The sequence below is a fragment of the Antechinus flavipes genome, chromosome 2 (assembly GCF_016432865.1).
Source record: "Antechinus flavipes isolate AdamAnt ecotype Samford, QLD, Australia chromosome 2, AdamAnt_v2, whole genome shotgun sequence".
In the NCBI taxonomy this organism is placed as follows: domain Eukaryota; kingdom Metazoa; phylum Chordata; class Mammalia; order Dasyuromorphia; family Dasyuridae; genus Antechinus; species Antechinus flavipes.
Genome location: NC_067399.1, coordinates 323,310,572 through 323,335,016, shown reverse-complemented (window position 1 = coordinate 323,335,016; position 24,445 = coordinate 323,310,572). Strand labels below are relative to the sequence as shown.

General features: G+C 39.1%; 1 protein-coding gene across 1 annotated transcript in view; it reads right to left on the bottom strand.

Annotated features, from left to right (window-relative positions):
* Window positions 1–13,926: 13,926 nt before the first annotated feature.
* Window positions 13,927–24,445, bottom strand: part of MAP3K9 (mitogen-activated protein kinase kinase kinase 9) — a 118,486-nt gene continuing 107,967 nt past the window's right edge. The window contains exon 12 of the mRNA XM_051977681.1: window positions 13,927–23,178. Within this exon, the coding sequence (XP_051833641.1) occupies window positions 22,694–23,178 (485 nt within the window). The 3' untranslated portion in view covers window positions 13,927–22,693. The remainder of the gene's footprint in view (window positions 23,179–24,445) is intronic.

Genomic DNA, 24,445 nt, shown 5'->3' with positions numbered 1-24,445 from the left:
TTTAGCTCTGATTGGTCTGATCAGCCACACTGTATCTTGGCTCTAATAAAGTGATGTCATTTTGTTCCTCTTCAAGAACAAAGGATAACAACTAGTATTCTCCAGTGAGCTATCTGCTTGTGAAATGTACTTTTATTCAGATTTTTCTTTTGATATCTTTGGTGTTTTAGCCTTTTTTTGCATTTCCCAATCATTCTATTTTTTATTTCTCCCCTTTTGCTGTAGGTTTATTCCATTAAGGTGAGCAGCAAAGCTGCCTCAGTTTCCTCATGTTCAGTGATAGTTTGCTGGCCTAAGGCCCTACCCTAAGGACCCTTTGTGGGTACAGGACTAATTCTTCATGCCTGGAACAACTACTCATGCTGGCACCCTGTCTGGTCCCTGCTGTACTTTCTTCTCATAGCTGACCATGTCAGTATATGACACTTCTTACAAAAGTCAGGAGGATGTTCATGAGGCTCCTTATCCTAAGATCAAAGGCAGTATATTTTCTGTCATTCTGATAAGTCAGAATCTGCCTCTTCTTATAGGAATGGGGAACAAAAAAGTATTTTTGCAATATCATTGAAACAGATTCAAGATAGACATCCCAAGATTGCACATTTGCCTGTATTCCTGTTGCAAGAGTATAAGAGCTAATGAAGAAGGGATGTAGAGTAAGTACTTTAACTATTAGAATTCTCCAAGATCAATTCATAAAGAATTTTATCTCGTTAGTAATTCTATCTTGTTCTTCTATAGATTTAGCTGTGTTTATTCAAGATTTGGTATATAATTCATTTTTGTAAAGGCAAGTAGGGGAGAAGGAATGTTGAAGTGGTTAGGCAAAAATGTTTTGTATGTCATCTTGCTGGATATATAACCTAAAAGTCCAAATAAATGTCTTTTGCTTTGAATTAATGTGATATTTGTTCAACTGGTAAAACAAAGAAATTGTTAAGTGATCTTGAACTATATGCCTCAAACTTGGGGGAAGGCCCACAGACTATGCTAAAAAATTCTTTCAGTTCAGATGCTATTACAACATGCCAAGCAAAGGAGCAGACTGGTATTTGCACAGTTAATAAATTATTTTTTACAATTGCTCTGTGCCTCAAGATTATTTCCCCCCTAGACTTGAAGTCTCATTAGATAAATAAACATGAAGACACATGAGCAAATATGCACATGCAATATGCACAGAAAAATTTCTAAACTGTATTAATAGGAAAGTCATTACCATCAATAATAATAATAATAATTCCATTATTCAACACTCTAAAGTTTATAAAGTGCTTTCTTCACAACCATCTTCATTTCTTATCAGACTGTAATCTGGTCTTGCATCTTGGAAGACCATGTAATCCCTGGAATTCACACCTCAGAAGGACCTTGTGCTCCTGTATCCCCTCACTTTGATTGGCTAGCTGCTATATATACATATACATACATACATACATACATACATACATACATACATATATATATATTGCTGAAGCAATTGGAGTTAAGTGACTTGCTCAGGGTCACACAGCTAGGAAATGTTAAGTGTCTGAGGTCATATTTGAACTCAGGTTCTCCTGACATCAGGGCTGGTGCTCTATCCACAGGGCCGTCTAGCTGCACCATGGCTGTTATATTTTTCTAAGGTGGGCCATCTCTTCATTTCTTACCAAGCATCTCCCAAACTTCTTCCCTTTTAGCTTCTTTTTATATATTCTCATTCTTCTTTAGAATGAAAGCTCTTCTAGAGCAGGACCTTTCTTTCCTTTTGTTTGTATTTGTATCCTCTTTACTGTGCACAATGGCTGACATAGACTAAGGGATTAATAAATGCTGGTTGACTGACTGATCTAGTATACATTTATTACTTCCAATTTATAGGTTAAAAAAAATAAGATTTTAGAGAAGTGAAATTATTTGCTGAAGATCAGAATAGTTAATAAATGGCACCCAAGCCTAGACTTTCTGACCCAAAAGTCAACTCCTTCCACCTTATGTAGAATTTCAGCACGTACCTATTGAATTGTACCTCTTTTAATAGGATTTAACAACTGCTTTAAAAAAGAAAGGAAGGAAGGAAGGAAGGAAGGAAGGAAGGAAGGAAGGAAGGAAGGAAGGAAGGAAGGAAGGAAGGAAGGAAGGAAGGAAGGAAGGAAGGAAGGAAGGAAGGAAGGAAGGAAGGAAGGAAGGAAGGAAGGAAGGAAGGAAGGAAGGAAGGAAGGAAGGAAGGAAGGAAGGAAGAATCAATGTAAAAAACAACGTAAGAAAGAAAGAAAAGAAAGCCATAACAATGTTCAATGTACTTAAAATAAAAATACAAAAAAAAAAAAAAAAAAAAAAAAAAAACACCAATATCTTTCTTACCTGGGCCACTAGAGGGAGCATAGTGTACAGTAGTGGATTGGATACTGGGCTAAGGATTAAGAAGAACTGGGTTCAAATTCTTTCATTTTTCTGAGTCAAGTGACTTCCATGTGCTCACAGGAAGTTCTCTGAGGCTATATAGACTATTAAGCTATAGATGATTGGAGTTATAGGCTCTTAATATTTCCTTAAATTAAAAATAACTCCAACATAGGGATGTCATTTTGATCCTCATCAAAAATAAAAAACAACAACTACCCTGCAAGGACAAGTGAATCTCTGAGGTTCAATCTCCTTATCTGTAAAATGGGAATAACAATATTATAAATACCTTATAAAACTGATTTGAAAAAAAATTCTTTCTAAACTTTCAAATGCTTTGATTATTCTTTACTCCTTCCCTAGATCTCTAACTTTGCCAGGGGCATGATAGGTGAACTAAGAAAAATTAAAATCTAATAATCCCACTCAGCCAAAGTTAAACTTCATTTCTCTGCATTCCTTAGCTTTCTCATACAATCTTATGAAGGAATATTGATTTTTTTTTTCCTGATTGGCCCTGATCAGGAAACAGAAAAAAAAAAAAAAACAGTAAAACAAAATCTTAAAATAATCCCAAATCCAGATTGCTGCCCTTACTAAGGTTTCTTACACAAGTCACTAGAAAAAAGGGGGTTAAATAATTGGGTTTGAATTTTAACTTGCTGGCTACACATAACCACTGTGGCAGGGACTGAAAGGTTAGGGAGACAAAGGTCACCAAAATAAGGCCTTGAGGGTCAGGATGAAGTGGGGCTCTTTCTTCTTGTTCGCTCAAGGCCAGAGAACACCCCCCTGCGCTATTATTATCAAATTTTCCTTTCCATTCCATCCTCCACACCCAAGTCAGGTATCTGCTATGCTATTTGTAGTCAGGACTATCCATTGGTGTTAGCTAAATGTTACTAACTCCTGTTCCTAACAGAGTCTTTAGAACATAATAGATGCTTAAAAGATACCTGTTAGAGGCAGTTTTCAGAAGAAGAAATCAATAGTCACATTAAAAAAGGCTTTAAATCACTAATGATTAGAGAAATGCAAATTAAAACAACTGTAAGATCCTATCTCACAGCTATCAGATTAACTGATATGAACTGTTATGAACTGGTCCAATCATTCTGGAGAACAATTTGGAACTACCCCCAAATGGCTATAAAACTGTGTATAACCTTTGACTCAGCAATATTACTATTTGGTCTGTATCTCAGAGAGCTCAAAAGAAAAGGAAAAAAAGACCTATATGTGCAAAAATATTTATAGCAACTCTTTTGTGATAGCAGAGAACAGGGAATTTAGGAGATGTCCATCAATTGAGGAATGGCTAAACAAGTTGTGGTGTATTATTGTGGTGGAATATTATTATGCTATGAGAAGGGCTGTGTGCTTTCTTCTTTGCTTTTTATTGTGATGTTTTCCATGATGTCAGGAGCCTTTAGTGAACTCACATCAAGGTCAACTACTGCATTGATGCAAAAATATTTAACTTGGGAAGACTCTTGTGAACTGATGCAAAGTAAAATGAGCAGAACCAAAGAGAACATTGTACATAGTAATAGCAACATTGAAAGTGATTCATTGTAAAAGGCTTAATTGAGCTGATCAAGACAAAGACCCAAGACATTTCCGAAGGACCTATCCCCTTAACTGGATACCTCTGAGGGAGAGCTAATGAACTCTGAATACTTTTTAAAGCCTTCTTTTTTAAACTGCATTTTTTTTAATTTTGTTTGTGTTTTCTTTTGCAACATGGCTAATATGGAAATATATTTTATATGAGTTCATATGTATAATTGATATAAAATTGCTTTCTCAAGAAGGTGGAAGGAGTAGAAGAGAAGGGGGAAAATTGGAACTCAAATTTTAAAAAAAGATTGTTAAAATTTTCTTACATGTAATTGGGAAATACTTAATGAAATAATGTAAAGTCCAGACTAGCTCCCTGGAGACCTCAGGAATCAGCCAGAGTCAGGATAAGCAAAAGTCCTTAGTCTTTAGGGGGAGAAGTAAAGGAAATGGATGAAACTGCCACAAGCTCTCCACCAATCTTCCTTCTGGTCCTCCTGCAAAGTGAGTCTGGCTTGTCTCACTCCACCCTCTAATCCCTCTTACAATTATCTGTATACACCCAAAAATCGAGCCAGCATAGAATGGTGAGAAGGGCCATTTTTCCAAACATATACTAATAGAGTTATTGTCCAATAGGTAATTAGCCTTAAGTGCTCGGTTGCCTGATTCAAGCACACCTTTTAAGAGTTACAGCCCTTTGCAAAATAAAAATATTTTTAAAAACTATTGGTTGATTGAGTGAATCATCTGTGAAATATAAAAAGAGAGAAAGGAAAGAAGGATCTGGGAAGGAAGGAGTCTTAAAATGCCTTTAAACTTCATTTGATGATATGTTTCAAAAAACAAATAAAAGAGAATGAGTGAAAATATTGGAGGTAGACACATAGAATAATTATCATTTATATAGTTCCTTGATGTTGCAAAGTACTATATATATATATAAACTCAACTGATATACAGTAACTTTGGGAAGCATCTTAACAATAAGGAAACTGAGGCTGATAGAAAGTGACTTATGCAGGGTTACATAGGGAGTAAATATCTAAATCAGGATTCAAACTCAGGTTTTTCCTAATTCTAGATCCAATGCTCTATTTAGGAGGTGAAAATCCCCTCAGACATCTCATTACTTCCAATTTATAGATAACAATAAGGCTCAGAGATGTTCTAAGATCAAGCAGCTAATAAATGTAGGAGCTGGCACTCATGCCTAGATTTTCTGACCCAAAGGTCAATTCTTTCCACTTTACCATAGTGGGATACCATGACTGAACCACAACTCAGAAGTCTTGTGCCTATAGCAATTTCAGATGGCAAGGAGAGCAGAGAAGTACAATGGATAGCTTAACTCTGCATGTAATAATGCAGAAAGAGGAGAGAGCCCAGACCCTAGAGAATCCAGCCATATAGACACACACTCAGCCACATGTAGAGAGGCCCATTTTCAGGCAATTAATACATTTTTTCCTTGGCCTAAATTTTTCTGGTATTTCATTTAACACCATATTTAGTTCTTTTTGTTGGTAATACTTTAAAGAGGTAGGGATCATCACTGTGATTTCACAGATGCCAGGTAAGAAATTTCTTTCTAGTGATGGAGGCTGGTGCCTTTGGGGCTTGTGAGTTTAGAGCACAGGGCTCTTTCTCGTAGCACTTAGCAGTTAAGTGACTTGTCCAGGGTCCCAACAGACATGGCCAGTATGTGACCTAAAATGAACCTCAAATAGAAAAATAGGAAACCATCTTCCTTTTAGACTCTTTTCAAGGGTCCTCAAACTTTTTAAATGGGGGGCCACTTCACTGTCTCTCAGACTGTTGGAGAGCCGACTATAGTAAAAACAAAAACTTTGCTTTGTAGGCAAACTTCATAGCCCTGGGTGAGGGGGATAATCGTCCTCAGCTGCCACATCTGGCCTGCCGGCCATAATTTGAGGACCCCTGAGTATCCTATCCAATTGAGGAAGGGGAAATAACTATAATTTCAAATTCTGCCTGATATCCATTAAAATCCAGAGCTGCCTAGTGCATCAAAGGTCTCAGAAAAACACTCTCAAACAGCAGGGTTTTTTCCCCCACCCTTCCCCCCTTTCAATCACTAAGACAATGGGAACAGGTCCCAGTCTGAGAGATTTCTATACTGCTTGGTTTCAGAGAATGTTCTGTCCCTCCCATTCCCTACCTTGTCTTTTCCCCCTCAGTTTCTTAATAAATTACAAAACCTTTTAATGATCTAGGCAACTCTAAAACTATAAGGGCTGCTTCTTGCATCAGTAGAGGGAGTGTTCCCACTGTGCAGTCTCTTACTCTTGGGAAATCACAGACCCAGGTGCTTTCTCTATCCTTAATAAATCTCCCTAAATTACCTTTAAAGCAAAAGAATCAGTGCTATCTTGTTGCAAACAAAAAATGGAGAATTCTAAGATTAAACAGTTCAATCTCCCTGGCTGATAAGAGGAATGTACTGTCTTTGTATCAGAAGAAATTAAATAAATACAATGCTGTTGACTGGGCAGGGAGTTGGGGGAGCACATGATTTGATATCAATCTATCTGCCAAATTTAGATTGTGAACCCATTGAGTGCTCAAAATTTTGTTAATATGAAACTCACTAAACAAACCTATTGACATATAGCCATGGGAAGTCTTTCATCCTTGTACTGTCATCTTCGCCATCTGGTGGTTTCCATGAGAATGGACTTCTTTATATGTTCCTTCTCTTACCCCTATCTCATGTTGGAGGAATGTCATTCTAAGATACATTGGACAAAATAGCAATTGCTTCTTTTTTGGCCAGAAACTCAGAGGGTTCTTCCCTCCCAGAAGGATTCTTTTACCATGGCAAACTTTTACCTCAATTCTTACCTAGCTTTTAATTACTGAATGGATATTGCTTCAGACAAAATGAGACCTGAAAAAGCCTTAGCTTACAAAGGTCAAGGTCTCCCACTGCATCCAGGGCCATCTTCAGTCCTCCTGATCTATGTCCTGACACTGGACTTTGTGACTGAAGGAGATACTAAGACTGATGATTTTGCACAGTCCTGTTTCACTTAAATCCAGTTCACTTGCAAGTCAAGATATTACCCTCCTAATGTTATTGGTTTTCTTTGAAAATGAAGGATGAACAACAAGGGCATATTGATGCTCTGGGACAAAAAACCAAAACAAACAAACAAAAAAACTAATGGTAGCTGTAATTTTATCAACATCACAAATTGTACACCTCTTTCTGACCTCTTTTTGTCTAATTTCTGACCTTCATCTCCGTGGTCTTAAACTTATATGTATATGACTCTGCAAATGAAGCTACAGAGTAGAATGTCACGTGAATCAACTCAAAAGGTCTTTTTCCTGGGTGTGGATGTCCATGAGACTCATGAGCACATATTTGTTATAAACTAATTTATATTATATTTATCTGTCTATATGTATCACTACCCCCCTATTAGATTGTTCACTCCTTGAGGGCAGGGACCTTGCTTCCCTGCAGAGTAGTAGTTTAAATATATTAAGCGAATTATATTTAATAACTGTTTGTTTAATTAGTGATAGCTGAAGGAATGGAGAGAGGTTCTAATCTTGTCATTCATTCACAGAGTTAATGTGAGAAACAATAAAATCCCCACAATCTAACACCCCCACATTTATATAGTAATCCAAATCTTTACATAGCACAGACAGGGTAGTTAGGTGGAGTGGGAGTAATTAGCTTCTATGTGCAAATGAAGGCACAGAGAGATAGTGACTCATTTAAGGTCACACATTTAAGAATCAGAAACAAATCTCTATTTACTTCACTGCCCTATCTCCAAAAGGGAAATGCCCAATGAGTTTAAGAAGTGTGGTGCTTTAAAGAATACGACAATCGGCATCAGAAGGTCTGAGTTCAAATACCTGCCCTGTCACTTATTATCTCTGTGACCTCTTAACCTTAATAGAAACAGGTTAGCTATTAAAAATAGCAAGGTTGGAATTGGAATTCCCCTCAAGTTTTGACATTCTGTATCTTAAAAGTGCTGGATTATGGAAATATTTTATATTTTAGTACATGGGAAAAGACCTGAGATCCCTAAAACATTTTGCAAAAGACAATTCCCCTTTAGGGAATGTCAGAGCAGAATTTTAGAGCAGGAATTTCAGAGAAATGGATGAAACTGGATTTGTCCTTGCAGATATAATCCTTCTCTACCCCTTTACCCACAGGCTCAGGTCTAGGCAGGTCAGAAGCCTGGATCATCCTTACCCCCACTGGAAGAAGCACAGGACATGACAGGGAGTCATTCTTCCTTTAATTGGTTCCCATTTAGTTAATCACATCCCTCAATGCTATGTATTATCTCTTATTCCCCCAAATCCTTGATGGCTTTAAAAGTGTGTGCTCTTCTGCACTTCTCTATTTATTGCTGCCATTCATTCATTTCAAACATATCTGACTCTGTGACCCTATTAAGTTTTCTTGATAAAGATACTGAAATAGTTTGCCATTTCAGCCAATAAATGTCTGAGACCAGATTTAAACTCACAAAGACAAGCTTTTCTGACTCCAGGCTCAGCCCTCAATCTACTGTGCTGACACATTTCTTTAAAACCTAACTTATTAAACGGTAGATTGTGACTCCATATGGGGCCTTATAATTGAATGTGAAGGGTCATGAAATTATGATTTATTATCAGTAAATGTCTGAGTTGGATACCTTTTTATATACCTATATATTCAGGGTCCCATAAAAATTTATTAGGTGAAAAGGTTTCATGAGTGGAAAAAGTTTAAGAAGTACTGCTCTAACACACACATACACATATTCCTTTCTTTTGCATGTTATTCTTCCCTTTTCAGCTTCTCCTTTCTATATTTTATCTGATCACCTCAGCCCTAACTCTGCCCCCCTCCCCCACAAGCAAATCTCCATCATATTCCAAGTTTTAGGCTACAATATAGTAGCCCAATGATCCTCAAAGTTAACTGAGTCAACCTATATAAGTGGAAGACTTTACTAACCTATCTAATCAGAAGAATTTTGGGGAGAAAAAGTAAATTACTTCCACCCAAATAGCTTCCATCCTAGGTCTTCCTATTCTGTGATAGATATAAATCTCCCTATTCCTCTTCCATCACCAATACTTGTAATTCTACCACAAAACATTCATTCCCTTTGGACATAAGGCATTGTCTTAGTTTTTAGATACAAAATATCCCTGTTGCTCCTCCATCACCAATACTTGCAATTCTATTGCAATTCTACCTTGAAACATTCATTCCCTTTGGATATAAGGCATCCTCTTACTTTTTAGATACAAAATCTCCCTGTTGCTCCTCCATCACCAATACTTGCAATTCTACCCTAAAACATTCATTCCCTTTGGATATAAGACACTGTCTTACCTTTTAGATACAAATATCCTTGGGAGGGGTAACATTTAGTAGTTACACTAATTCCAAATAAGATTTTTAAAAGCTGTTAATGACTTTTAATGTCTCAGTAGTATTGGGCAATTATAGGATTCCAAAAAGTGGGAGTGGTTTGGGGAAGAGTTTTGAGGCAGGAGCTGGGATGAGGGAAAACATCATTTGGAATGCAGATCTGGAGGGCTAGACCACATGGGATGCCATAGCAGCCAACTTGGGCACTAGCAACAGCAAGAGAGCAAACTCCCAAGACAGACTTGATGAGGCAGTGTGTGCTGTGAAATAAAGAACACCAGATTTAGAGTCAGAAGTTCTGGAGACCCAGTCCCGTTTCATCTGATTAAGAGCTGCTTTAAGTCAGACAGGGGAGTGACTTCAACTCTGGGCTTCCATTTCCCCATCTATAAAATGTAGGCTATTAATATTACTTCCTGCTTTTGTGGAGGTTTACTCTTGTTGCTTTTGTTCCCTGCCCAACCCTCTTCCACCACAAAATCCATTAAAACTAAATTTTTGTTCCTTTTCACTAAAACTCATGAAAAGGCCTTCCAGATAAAAACCGAGCACTCCACAGGCCTTCGTGGAACTGAGCCAGACAACAAGGATGTCTGTCTCTCCATTTTTCTCTGGCAAAAACAAGTTCTCCAACTTGAGCTGGCCTGACCAGGTGGGGCAGGGCAGGAAGATACAGAGTGGGGATCACCAGTCTCTTAGGAAGCACATTCCTCTGTACGCAAACAAGCCAGAGGAGGTAGAACCAGGCCCAGCCCTGCTACTCGTGGAGAGGCTCTATCCCCAGGGGAGGCTCAGTCAGCTCTGTGCCACACCCAGTGCCCGGCATTCCCTAGCTCAGGGAGGATGCCATTTCTCAGCCAACCAGGTGACTTGCAGAACATTTCCGCCAAAGGATCTTTCCCTGCAGCTCATGTGTCTAGGTAACTGACTCTTACTCCATTTATTCTGGCTTCCTCTTCATATAACAAAGGTAAATTTTGGGAGACGGGGAGGGGAAGATACAAAGAGAAGGGTTTCCTTTTACCCTTCTTGGGGCGCCCATGAGAATAAGGCATCTAGGCAAGGTTTTACCCCATTTTTACAATGAAAATCCTGGGATCAGTCCTTGCCATTCCCCTGACTGTCCCCACCCTTCACCCCTCCCCAGACAATAAAGCAATTAAACAAGTTTGGAACTAAAAGGAAATTTGGAAATCACCCTCTGATTCTACTACAATCTCCCCTCACCCTTCTCCACTCACCACCTCCCCTGCCATTTTACTGAAACTCTAAAAGGTAAGCAGTGTATGCAATATCAAATATGAATTAAGGAGCATAATTAAAATTAAAACCAGGTCCTGTCAGTCTAACCTTGGTGTTCTTTCTCCTCATATGAATGACTTTTGAGAAGGAGTATGTTGGTAAATGTTTAACCACTGGCTCTCTAGGAAAAAAAAATATGCATACACAACACAAATTTATTTTAATCTGCTTTAGAAACATTTACTCCATGATTTTCTTAAATCTAGACAATCAACAACACAATAAACCAAGCCCTGATTTATTGCATTTGCCTTAAAATTAGCTAGGCTAGCACAACCCTGCCCATGGGACAATCTACCCTATTTAGGGTTGCAAAGAAGCAGGGAAAGAGGAAATAGTGGTCTGCGCTTCTAAGAAGTTTGCCTGTTCACATGATCATTGTTTAGACCTGGAAGGGAACTCAGTCCAACCCTTTCATTTTACTGATGAGGAAGTATAAGCCATGAGATCTAAACCTGTGTTTTCTGACCACAATGCCAAGATTGTTTTTCCTATATCATACCTGTGTCCCTCTGATTCTTCAGAAATATGGGAGTTCTAACCTTCTTCCAGGAGATCAACAAAGATGCTATAAAGGTTGGCCAGAGAGAACAATAATACTTCCCTTCAGGGTTAGACACTGGCAGGAATATAATTATAACCCAAGATTAGAACTCCCATATCAAAAGGGAAAGGAGAACTAAGGGGTAAAAAATGAGGAAAGAGTGTAAGCTATTTTTACCTGTAGAATTTAAATTTGGGGAAAAAATGAGAAAACATTTATATCTGTTTTATAGAAGAGAATGAGATACATAAAAATTGACCCCCCAATATTAAAAGATAGTCAAAAGTAGAGTTGGGATTGAAACCCAGGTTCTCAGACTCTTAATTAATTCTATTTTCTACTACTGCAGAAAATTTCTGCTGTAATCTTGTTGTAGTTATTGTTAAGTCATATCAGTTATGTTCAACCCTTTCTGACACCATTTTTGGGTTTTCTTAGCAAAGATAATGGCGGTTTTTGCCTTCAAATAGGATTAAATAACTTGGCCAGCATCTAGTAGGTATCTGAGGCTAGATTTGAATTCATAATCCTCATTCCAAACCTACTGCTTTATCTACTACACCACCGAGTTGCCCTGTACCATAACCTTACAACCCCATAGAAAACATAAGATGGAGACTCAACAATGGAAGGAACACGTTAAACAATTCCCTACTTCTTACTTTTTCCTCACTATCTGCTCACTGATTCCTCTTCTCCTAATTGATAGTTCAGATCAGAAGATTTTTTGAGCTACAAGGATCTTGGAGCCCATCTAAGCCAGCCCCTTCTTTTACAGAAGCCACCTGTATATCCTTAGGCAAATCACTCTTCTGCTCCTCAATTTCTTCATTAGTAAAATGAGAAGGCTAAATAGATTTGGGATGGAAAATGCCAATCATATCCAGAGAGAGGACTATAATGAAAAGGGATATATAATATTATGTATATATAAATATTTAGAGACTGAATATAGATTGAAGCATATTTTTACCTTTTTGTTTGTTTTCTTTCTCATTTTTTTTCTTTTGATCTGATTTTTCTTACAGAACATAACAAATATGGAAATGTGTTTAAAAGTATTGTATATGTATAACCCATATCAAATTGCTTGCAGTCTTGGGAAGGGGGGAGTAAGGGAAGGAGAGGGAAAATTTTAAACACAAAGTTTTACAAATATGAATGTTGAAAACTATCTTTAATGTATTTTAAAAAATAAAATACTATTAAAAAAATGAAAAGGCTACACCTGAAGATTCCTTTCAGCTCCAAAGCCAAAGATTGTATGTCCTGGAAACCCAAAGGGTTTGTGACTTGCCTGAGCACTAAGTAGTGGTTTATTCATGAAGTTACAAGAAAAACGTTGTCTAGAGCCCAGGGTGAGTGAATGGCTTCCTTTTCTTTCTATCTTATCCTTTTCTGGAAGGTCATAGCTACCCCTTGGAAATAAGCCTTTCTTACTAATATCATAATCTTTCCCATGAGTTTAGTATATGAACTCACTTTCAAAATACCTGATGCTGTCTTTGATAAGCAGTTCTACTAAGAATGGGGATGATGAGCATGGGGACTGGGAAATAAAGAAATAGTTAACCTGGGATTTTAGTAGTTACTTGTGACAACATAGGAAGAGAAAACAGAGAAATCTTAGTACTGGGGTGAGGTTTTTTTATTCAGATTGAAATCAAGTATAAGTGGTTCATCCATGTCCTTGACATCTGATTCACATTCTGGACCCCAATTAATTATTTTTTCTGCATGGTTCATTGTGAAGATGATCCTGTGTTCTCAAAGGCTAAGCAGAATGTAATAGTAAAAATTGCTGGTCTTTATATAGTGCTTTTCATGTTATCTCATTGGATCCTCACAACAACCTTGTGAGGCAGGGGCTACCATTTCCTTTATTTTACAGAAAAGAAAATGGAGGCATACATGAGTTAAGTGGCATGCTCAGGGTCACATAATTAATATCATAGGTAGGATTTGAACTTGGGTCTTCTGAATCCTTGCCCAGCCCAATCACTTCGATCACTTGTAAATTCAAACAGTCCCTCCCCAGATATAAAAGCTTTGGATATAGGCCCTGAGATAATACTGTCTCATCTGGGATCAGCCTGAAGGCAGAGAAGTCCAACACCAGCAGGTGGATTTAAACATTTTTTGTGGGGAATGAGGGAGTTATAATAACAGCTAACATTTATATAGTACTTCTTTTGTGCCAGACACTGTGTTAAGCCTTTTATCATTTAATTTGATCCTCAAACTACTCTGGAATGCTATTATCCCCATTTTAGATATGAGGAAACTAAGAGTAAAAGTTCTATGATTTACCCAGGGTCACACAGCTAATGTCTGAGGCCAGATTTGAACTTGGACTTTCTTAATTCGAAACCCTGTGCTCTATCTATTATATCACCTAGCTGACCACAAGAAACTGTCTGGTATACAATGGAGAGGCTACTGATGTAGTGAAAACTCAGCTGATGAAATTATAGTGCCTCTGTCCATAATTAAAAGGCTATACATACATACATACATACATTTATCTGTATGTGTGTGTGTATATACACACACACACACACACACACACACACACACACATATATATATACATATATCCTAAGTATAACCTGGAATAATCTGAAACCCTCCCTTTGGAAAAACTTAGTTTAATTAAGACAAAAATTGGAAATGAGCCAGCTTACAAACAACTGCAGCAAGCCAGAGGTCACTGTGATAACAGTTTTATTCAAGTCTGTGTGTGCTCTGGTGTCGAGACAAGGCTGAGGTCAGCATTACACTGTAATACAATAAGAATTTTAGCCATTGAACCAAGCCTGCTTGGCATCCTTGGTTAATAATTTACAGTACATCCAAAAAAAAGTGAGAGAAAAAAAAAAAACCTGACCAATTTTAATCAGCACTCTTTGTGTTTAAATATTATTAGAGACGAAATAACTTGAATGCAAAAAGGAAGAGAAAATGGGGTAGAAAAAGACAAGACAGATGGACCCATTCAAGGAGAGAAGGACCTATTGGTCAATTTCCTCATTGTTAGTTTTAGCAAATTAAACAGACAGTCATTTCATCCAGGAGTAAAATGGGGCATCCTAAAGAAAGCTTCTCTGGAAAGTAAAATAAATTAAAATCCATCTTCAGTTTTTTTCCTTAGTCTTCTGGAAAAGCTCACTAATTAGTAAAACTGTACCTAACTGCTGCAGAAGGAGCGTGAGAGTTAGATTGACTTAATCATAACAGTCTCTGGATGTCTCAAGATGTCTGGATCTAAGGCAACAGAATGAATAAAACCTATTTCAATTTCCCCAAATTTGCTTGGGGGATAGGAGAGAAAGGGAAAGTTAAAATGGATAGGTAGAGGAGATTTGCCATTCTAAGGCTTCAAATTTAGGATCTGGAAGAAAATCTTAAGGAAGATGGATATAAAGTTGTGGTACACAGATGGAAAAGGAGCTTATAGATGTGGTCAAAGGAAAGAACCTTTAGCATGGGGGTAGGAAGAAATAAATGGCACAAACATACATTCAGTCAACAGTTGAGAAGAATCACAATTCTTATGACGCATTGAGCCTATACATCAAAGGAGAACCATATCTAGAACTTCTGTCTTAGAGAAACTTACAGCCATTCTAAAGTTCCCCCTACCATATTCCCTCCCCAGAACAATCTAAGGATGGCTCCTGAGTTGCTACTACTCTTAGCAACTTCCCATCTCTATGTTGAAAATAAATACAGGGAGGCTGCACTCCCACAGCACTGAAGAGAAAAACTATAACTATGGGTTTCATGCTTCATGTTGAAGGTGGTAGAGAAGCTAAAGATCATAGACTCTTAACTGTAAAGAAGAATGAGTGTAAGCCATCATTTTTTGGCAACTGAATTAAGTCCCAGATTAGCACAATCATTTACCTCACCTCCCTTAGAACACACATTTCAAATACAAAACCTAAAAGTTCCTATATCCTGTATCCTTATCCTATACACATTATCCAAGTTTTCTCTCTCTTAGTCTTTCTAATAAAATGTAAGCTCCTGGAAGGCAAGAACAGTATCATTTGTTTTTATATGTGTAATACTTTGGCACATTATTAGGTGCTTAATAAATGTTAATGATAGTACTACTTTGAAGACCACTGAAAAATACTAGGGAACATTAGTCCTCTTTCCCCAGACTAATCAGACTAAATCTGAAGTCCAAGTGGCCTGTAATTTGGAAGTCTTGGCAAATTAATTAGTGTTTTTCCACAAGTCTGTGCCAAAGACTGAAATGCTATCATCATGGTTTGAAATGCAAATATCTTTGGGAGGAATAACACATTTATAAGTTAATATCTGGAGGAAAAAGGAAGTTGAAGAACACAGAATATCAAACCTACAAGAATTTTGAGTCCATAATGGAGAAAGAAGCAAAGCAAGTTAATTCAGAAGGACTCAAAAGACCTGCTTCACTTCACAGCCTTTATTTAGATCCAGATTCTAGCAGGAATGGGGCTATTGTTGAATCATTTTATTTGTATCTGAGTCTTTGTGATCCCCATTTGGGGTCTTCTTGGCAAAGACACTGGAGTGGTTTGTCATTTTCTTTTACAGTTCATTTTACAGATGAGGACAACAAGGCAAACAGAATTAAGTGACATGCTCAAGACCACACAGCCATAAGTGTCTAAGGCTGAATTGAACTCGACTCAACTTTGTCAGTCCAGTGCTTTATCTACTGCATCACCTAGTGCGCAAAGCTGGGGATAGGTAAAGAACTAATTATTTCCGGGGAGATAAACTTATCATTTCAGATATAAAGGTTTCAAATAAATTAAAACAAATAACATATCTTTCTATGGCCCTTCTCACCAAGGAAGACCAAGTTCTCATGGGACATGAGAAAGGGCGAATACATCATACATACTTCCAATTCATAAACTCAAGATTCACTTTCTCTATGCAGGCCCCACCAGTGCCCATACTACATCTGGAGAAGGTTCTTTATTTGGGAGGGGAATTGTTTATAGAATCCTGGAAAATGTTTTCCCATTTCCTGTGATAGGAAGCCCTGGCTGTATGGCTTTCTGAAATTATCTCCCAGTCAGGGAAAACTCAGGTGTACAGAAGTAGAAATGGAAGACCATTTACAAGGATACAGAAAGAATAAAGTTAAGTCCTCGCGAAAATGGACAATATCCTTCCTTTTGCAGTCAGGCCTAGAGAACTAATTCCCTTTTCCTGATAGCTGCCCATCCAAGCTTAATATTTGAATCAATATGACCTAGGGAGAGAATAAAGAAAATCAAATATACTTAAGAATGGAGAAACATGGATTATAACTGCAGGGCTTTTAACTCAAAATAGGAAGGGATTAAGGGGGAGTAATGTCCTAGAAAACACATTGGATTGAGAATTAGAAGACCTGAGTTCCAGATCAACTTTGCCATTAATTAACTATGTGACCTTTGGCATTTTTCCTCCCTAATCTCCTTTTCCTCATATATAAAATGAAGAAGTTGGATTATATGCTCTAAACTTCCTTCTAATTCTCCCTTGCTTTCATACAATGAAAGCACAATAATCTTAGGAACAATTATCCATGCTTTGTAGTCAGGTAATAGTTCCAGTCTATCCTCAACTCATTAACCTTAGATAGCATTCTAATCCCTGATTTTCATCTCCCTTCAAAGGCCACACAAGACTAGAGAATGTTGATCCCCATACACTGAAAAGATTAAAGTGTTCTCACCACCCAGAAATATATCAGGAGATAGAAATTCACACATACACACACTTGCGTGCGCACACATACATACACACACACATTTATTTTTCCAGCTCAGGCAAATACTGACTTGTTTAAAGCAAAAGATAAGTATTTAGGAGTGGTGATTCCTGATGCACCATATTTCCCTAGAAGGATGATGGCTACCCAGAGCAGTTTCTGGGCTTTGAAGGGGTAGAAAAGGGTTAGTATATGATGTGTCATAGTCCTTTCTCAAAAGGGTGAAAAACATATTTCTTGATTATGCAATTTGGGAGATTTGTAAAATCAGATCTCAATAGCTTTTAAAGATACCTTTCAGCTCTAAATTTATACTATCAATCTTGACTTGGAAGGGACCTGCCTGAAATGTCATCCAGCCCTTGTTCAAAGATCTCCAGTAATAGGAGAACCCACTACAATCAATGGCAGCCTTTTTCATTTTATATTGCTCTAATTGTTAGGAAGATTTTTCTTATATTAAACCTATATGTGCCTCTCTATAACTTCTTGCCCTCTAGGCCCAGGCTAGTAAAATCTAATCACTCTTTCAGTTGATAGCTCTTCAAATATTTGAAGCCAACTTTCCTATGTCTCCCCTCCCATTCCCTCATCCTCAAAATCTTCTCCAGAGGAAACATCTCTAGTTTCTCCCAATCTTCATATAGCATGGAGCTGAGTCTTTTCATTATCCTAGTCTCCCATTCTGGATGCTCCCCAGTTTTTTAATGTCCTTCCTAAAATGTAGTGGCTTGAGCAGGATAAGATCACAGCAGGACTATGACTTCCCAATTCTGGAACAAAGATTCACCTTGTATAGAAGTGACATACCTGGAAATCTCTCTTGCTTCATGTCTGCCTTTTAGACTCCCTGGATTTCTTCTAGTCTTAGCTAATAAATGTCCTACCTTATACAAGAAGCCTTTCCTAGTCCTCCTTATTCTTAGTGCCTTACCTCTGAGATTATCTATTTTTTAATTTCTTTGTACATAGTGTTTGCATGTTGTCTCCCCCTTAAATTGGGAGCTCCCTGAGAACAGGGACTGGATTTTGCCTTTCTTTATATCCTCAGTACTAGAACATGCTAATAAATACTTGTTGACTTGCCTTGCCTTTAGATAACTGGAGTTTCATAAGGCTTTTCCCAGTTTTCATATCTGTGAGGATCCTACAAGTACAAAGCTGCCTTGCCCAGAGGATCTGGTGCAATTTGAAATAATGACATCTGTTTCCCTTCCATCCAAATTCTTTCAAAGGAAGACAATACAAGGAAAGAACTCTTGAGACTTTCTGAATAAATGTATCAGACAGGACTTGACTCGCTGGGCACCTCACTTTTTGATAGTAATGGTTTCATACTCACATATGTAGGCTATGAAGAAATCAGATCTCTGAATCTGTTAATATACCTTTAATCCTGTGTCCAGTGTCTCTCCTCTATGAGAAGAGCAAGAATGGACTTTATAGATGGGGAAGGTAGATTAAGGGGTGAGATTACCCAGTGAAAGAGCATCTAATATGATCTTTTCTTCCTTCTCCATTAGTACAAGAGACCCAGGCTTAAAACTTGGAAGCAAAACAAATTCAACAAAGGATTGATTAGTCCTTTCTTTTGGACATTAAGCCATGTCCCTAAGACGCAGTAGTGGGACAAAGAAAAAAGGACTTTGTGGCAAAACATTCTAGAATTCTAGAATTGGAAGGACCTCAGTCAGCCTTCTTCTCCAATGCTTTGAAAAAAACATCCCCACTAAAATATATTCAAAAAGCAATCATATTATACCATTCAAGGTAGTCCTTTTGACCTTTACTGTTGTTCAGTTATTTCGGTCATATCCAACTCTTTGTGATTGCATTTTGGCTTTCTTGATAAAGATACTGGAGCAATTTGCCATTTCCTCCTCCAACTCATTTTACAAATGAGGAAACTCAGTTAAACAGTGACTTGCCTAAGGTCACATAGTAAGTGTTTGAACTCAGATCTTCCTACCTCCAAGTCACTTGCTCTCTCTACTATCCCACCTAGTTTCCATTTTGGGATATCTCTAATTGGCAAGAGGTTTTTCCTGCTAAAGGGGATATATGGTCTAACTCAAGCTGAGAAAGGAATTAAAGAGGTAGGAGTGTGGTAAGGGAGAAGGGTTGGATTTGAAGACAGAGAATCTGGATTCAAATCCTGCCTCTGCCACTTACTAGTTACATAATCTTGTGGTACATTTAAATTTCAGTTTCTTTACCTGTAAAATGAGTAGCCTGAGTAATATAACCTGTTTCGTCCTTTTTGGTAGTACATCTGAGAAATGTAAGAAGATCCATTTTACCCAGATTTCTCCTTAAGCCAAATCTAGAAGGAATTCAAACTAGGTGGGGAAATCAGATTTCCAGAGTCAAAAAGCCAACATTTTACAAGTGACACTTTTTATTTCTTACATGCTAACAATCCTTTCCCTATCTCCATTTTCTTCTCAGTAAGACAAAGATGTGGATGATGGCCACCTTCACAGATTATTGATAGGAATAATTAAAGGAAAAAAAAAATTTTAAGTGGCTAAGCACTCTGTATATATTCAAACACCTCAGAAGAGCTTATGCCTGGCAATGACTTCTAATGGCCATGTAAGGAACCCCTCTAATCACTTTTTTTTTTTTTTTTGCTAACCCTCTCAGAAAGGAGCAAAATACAAAATAACTCAGAGTCAAGGGGATGAAAGACAAGTGTACAAATTTCCTCCTCTCCACCTCAGCCGGTAATAAAGGAAGCTTCTTTCAGGAACTAGCATCATTTCTCAGCTGAAAATTAATCTCTTCCTGCCAAAGAGCCCAAAGTGCTTGATCAATATTGTCTTGTGAGCACTCATACTCTCTGCTTTGGGAGGAAGGCTGGTGATATCTTTTCCAAAGGGGCTAAGTGATTCAGGCAAGGCCACGAGGTAAGGAAGCATCCAAATAAGGAAGAAGAGCCTGAAACATTTTCTCTTCCTAGTCCTCTGGAGAGTCGAGGCTTTAGATTTCAGATGCCTTTTATCATTTCTCCACTTGTATACCCAGAAGTGAACACTTCCCCCTTTTCACCAGCAAACACATCCCACTTACAAGAAAATTGGAAAAAAAAAAAAAACTCACAAAAAAATCAGAGCTATTTCTCATCAAACACTTCAGGGCCTGTAATTGAACCTCACATAAAGGAAGGAATTGAGAGAGGATCTTGCGGGTGAAAAATGCCAACAATTTAAAAAGTTTCCTGCAAAGGTATTTGAGTAGAATTATAAGGTAATATGAAAGGCAACTCAGATGCTCAGCAGCTGGCTGGCCTCTCAATAAAGTAGATGAGAAATGTATCTGAGTCAGTGATGTGAGCAGGAATCTTAGGAAATAAATATTTTCTGACACTACATTCCTTGTGGTTTAACACATTGCATAGTGTTAAGGACTAGGGTCCCTAGGTAGCACTAGGGAAGGTCAACTAGTTTGACCCACAGCTTTGAGGTCAGCTCCTGCTCAGAACCACGGGAGAGTGTGAAGTTAAAGGGGAAATATCAACTAAAAGATCATTCCCAGCTGGCTTCTGACCAGATGTCCTCAGCACAAGTCGTATAGCCTCTCTACCCCAGGGATGACAGGCCATGGTGTGAGAATAATAATGACTCCTTCCACTGTCTTGCCATGGGCTGACATGATGGGAAGAGGATGAGGTAGGGCAGAAGTCACCTGCCCCTGGTACAGAAGAGAAGCAAGGAGCTGGATTTGTTGGGCCGGAGGTATCTCTATGAAAACTTATTATCTTTATGAGACTAAAGCATCATTTTAGTCTCCACTCTCTGGGCTTGACCAAGAAGAAGCTTCCCTCTCTATTATTCCCTTGTAGGAGGTTCTGTTCTTCCTTGCAGAAAGGAAGGAACCTTACAGGAGACCATAAACACCATCCTACTTCCAGACTCAAGGATGTCTCAGCAGAGGCCCAGTGTACTGTTAAAAACTACAGATGGATTTCACTCAGTTCAAACATGATGGAGAAACAGATTGAGAGAGGGGGGATGTTTAAAGAAACAGATGGAAGAGATTTTAAGTTGAAGTTTCATTATTCAAGTAAATAAATAAATTTCATAAATGTCAGAGCTGCTTTCAGTTTTTTTTTTTCTTTCTAAAAGAAATGTCAGGAAGATTGAAGGAGCTTTGCTGCTTCCCCATGGTCCAAAGCCCAGCACATCAAGAGGCCACAGTATATGGGTGAGAGAAGGCACAGAAAAAAACTCTGGCCAATTTTTACGGTATGTATGTTAGGGACATCACATGCCTTTTTAGATCCTGTCATTGACTGTTATGATGTCCCTTTTTTAGGGAGGTGTTTTGCAACCTCATTTTATAGACACAAACAGCAGGAGTGAAGGGAGTTGCTGAAGATTTGTAAGGGTGGTTGCTTGAACTGAGAGAATAACTCCAGAATCCTGATTCCCATTCCCTAGGGTTCACCACCAGATGCTGCTCCTGCTAAAATTTATAAGAAAACCTTTTAGGGTTTGAAAGATTTTTACTAACCATACATGAAGGCTTACAGTTACTGGTCCCTGGAGAAGAGAAAGTGAAGAATAAGGGGAAAGGACATAACAGAAAGATCAAAGGCATATAATAGGGCCATCCCACAGAGGATACACAGAGCTGCCAGCCTGTTTCCATCAGGTCCTTCAGCACTGAGTCACATACAATCATCCAGAAATAGCAAGAGGCTTTGGCATCCCCAAAGCATCCAAATCTGACCTAGCAAATGTAGTTGTCCAGAAGCAAATGGTACAGCTCTGCACAGATGCTATGGGGAGGTCCCATTACACAAGAAAAGGGCCAGACACAAGACTTGTCTCTAGCAGCTAAAATGGCATCAGAGAAGGATTCTCCCAAAAACCCACCCATGGGCTGGGCTAGTGTTTTTTCCTAGAAACATGATTTGGCCACAAACTGAGCATAGGGAGGTTAGTGCCTTTCCTATGCGAAAGACAACACCCTTCACTGAACTTTGCTTTAAAAAGCCAGAACATAGACTCTTCACTACAACTCCATTATATTTCCCCATCCCTCCCTCATCCTTTACCCCCAAGTCCCCATGGAAGTGGATCAGAGAACCACTTCTAGGCTCAAATAAATAGATCGGGCAAGTAGACTGGTGGCTGGGGGAAGGTAGGTCCATCAAATCATATGCCTTTATCACCCTGCCCCCAAGCACTCCTGATAGCTGAGATACAGCCAGCCTTAGGGCTCATGATGACCTCGAAACTGCATTCAAGGACAAGAGCAGGGGGTAGAGAGAAGCAGAAGAATAGCCAACACTGTTGTTTGTAACCATAGAACTCTAAGATGCCCAAGAGACTCTGGGACAGACCCTGGGCATTCAATGGTGCCGGAGGACAGCGGATGGGTTTGGCTGCGACTGGGTGGCCGGGCCGGGCCGTGGCCCAAGGGTGAGGTTTACTGCAGAGCTGGAAGGCCATTCACACACCTCCCCCTTCCCACATACACACACACACACTCGGAGCTGACAGGCTACATCAATGGTGGTTCTGAACCGGAGAGCTCACTGTTGGCTGGGGCCTCTGGAGCAGTTGCCCTCCCCACCTCTTCTGTCTTCAAAGTGCATTATCAGTGCAAGAAGTAGGACGGGAGCCTGGGGGGCCACGTGGTGGGAGACACGGCCTAGTTGGGTACTTTGCCCAGATCTCTCCCCCCATCCCCGATTCCTCTCATGCTAAGACCAAAATTCTTGCTGAACCTCATAGGGGGTGGCTCTATGTGGGTTTAGTTCAGATCTGCACAGCGGAACAGTGCTGTCCTGGCTCTGTCCCTCTGCGTCCAGATCCAGAAGGGCCTGTTCAGCAGGAGGAGGGTGCCCCGCCTGAAACGGGAGCAAGGCAGGGAGCCCGGGCCGCTCCTCCACAGTGCTACTGCTGCTTGCGAAGCAGGAGTCTAGGTTGCTGGGTGTCTCTGTGCTGGAGCTGTTGGCGGGGGAGGCGCTGCGGGCGTGGCTGGGGGACACGAACCACCAGGGGTCCAGCCGCTGCCGGTTTGCAGAAGGTCGGGGCCGGGGGAGAAACTCCAAAGTCTTAGGTCTTTCCAGTGTGGAGTCTTGATGGGTGTTCCACCGTCTTGGGGTAGGAGGGAAGACCAGGTTGGGGTCTGGCAGGCGAGGAACCTCACCGGGATCTCGGCTGGGGCTTGGAGTTTTCAGCATCCCTGGAAAAGGAGAAGGAAAAAACCCCAATAACTGTGAGGCAAGAGGCAAGGGTACCATGCACCGGGAGTCAACAGTCACAGGGAAAGAGTGTATAAGGGATCTTGGGAATGGGAGGGGGCCAACCAGAAAAGAGTTAGACAGTAACACAAAAGTAATCCCAGCCAACATATTGTATTTTACTTATACTTTAACATATTTAACATGTATTGGTCAACCTGCCATCTGGGGGAAAGGTTCAGGGGAAGGAGGGGAAAAATTGGAACAAAAGAATTTGCAACTATCAATGCTGAAAAATTACCCATGCATATTATCTTGTAAATAAAAAGCTATTTTAAAAAAAGTAATCCTAGACAATGGCATGATTGCCAGCTTTTCTCTCTATTTGCTTGGTAACTAGAATGCTTAGGGTGACCAACAGGACACTGGAAGGAAAAGTGTCAGGGTGATATACAGTTATTCCTCCCACATTGCAGGGATTCACAGCCTACCCTGCCTGATCTAGAAAATCTGGAAAATCTTTTGGCCTTCCTTTCATACTAAAGAAGAAGGCTGATTTTTTCTTTTTCCTTTATAGAAACCTTATTATAAAATTCAGATATATTTATGGCACTAAAAATAAAATATGCAGATATTATACAATGCTATGTATATATTTTATACGTTTCAGAGTTTCTAAATTTTTCCTGTGTCATCTGCTAGCCTTCATGTGTTCATGCAAAACTCCTCCCAAATTCCTATTTAATTTCTTATGCTGACTTGCCATACTCAAACCACAATCGGGAAAGCCTTAATGTGGAAGGGATAATTGTATAAAAAGAGTGTCATACACATTTGTAGGAGCATCAAGTGTTAACAGGTAGGTCTCCAGGAAAAGAAGGCAGAGAGGAAAAATAGAGAACAAAGCTGATTTACTCATGTGGATGCAAAGATATGCCTGTATGTGTCCAAGCACAATATCAGATTAAGTAGATGTCCATGAAGGGTTGCTAGGGTATGTGTGGGGAGGATGTGCATGAATCTATGTGGATCTACCTACTAAAGGTTAACTGAGTCAGTACTATACTGAGATGCACAAGCCTAGCACATGATAAGCAATAGCCCTCATAATCACTACAGGAAATTTTACTTCCTGAAATTGAGAATATTAATTCTGGCAAGAGCCATACATTCAGCCATGTACATTAGCTATGATGGCTCCTGTGTTTGATTCTTCTTAGGCCCCAGGAAATTCCATTTCAACTCAATACCCAAATTGGAGGATGCTCT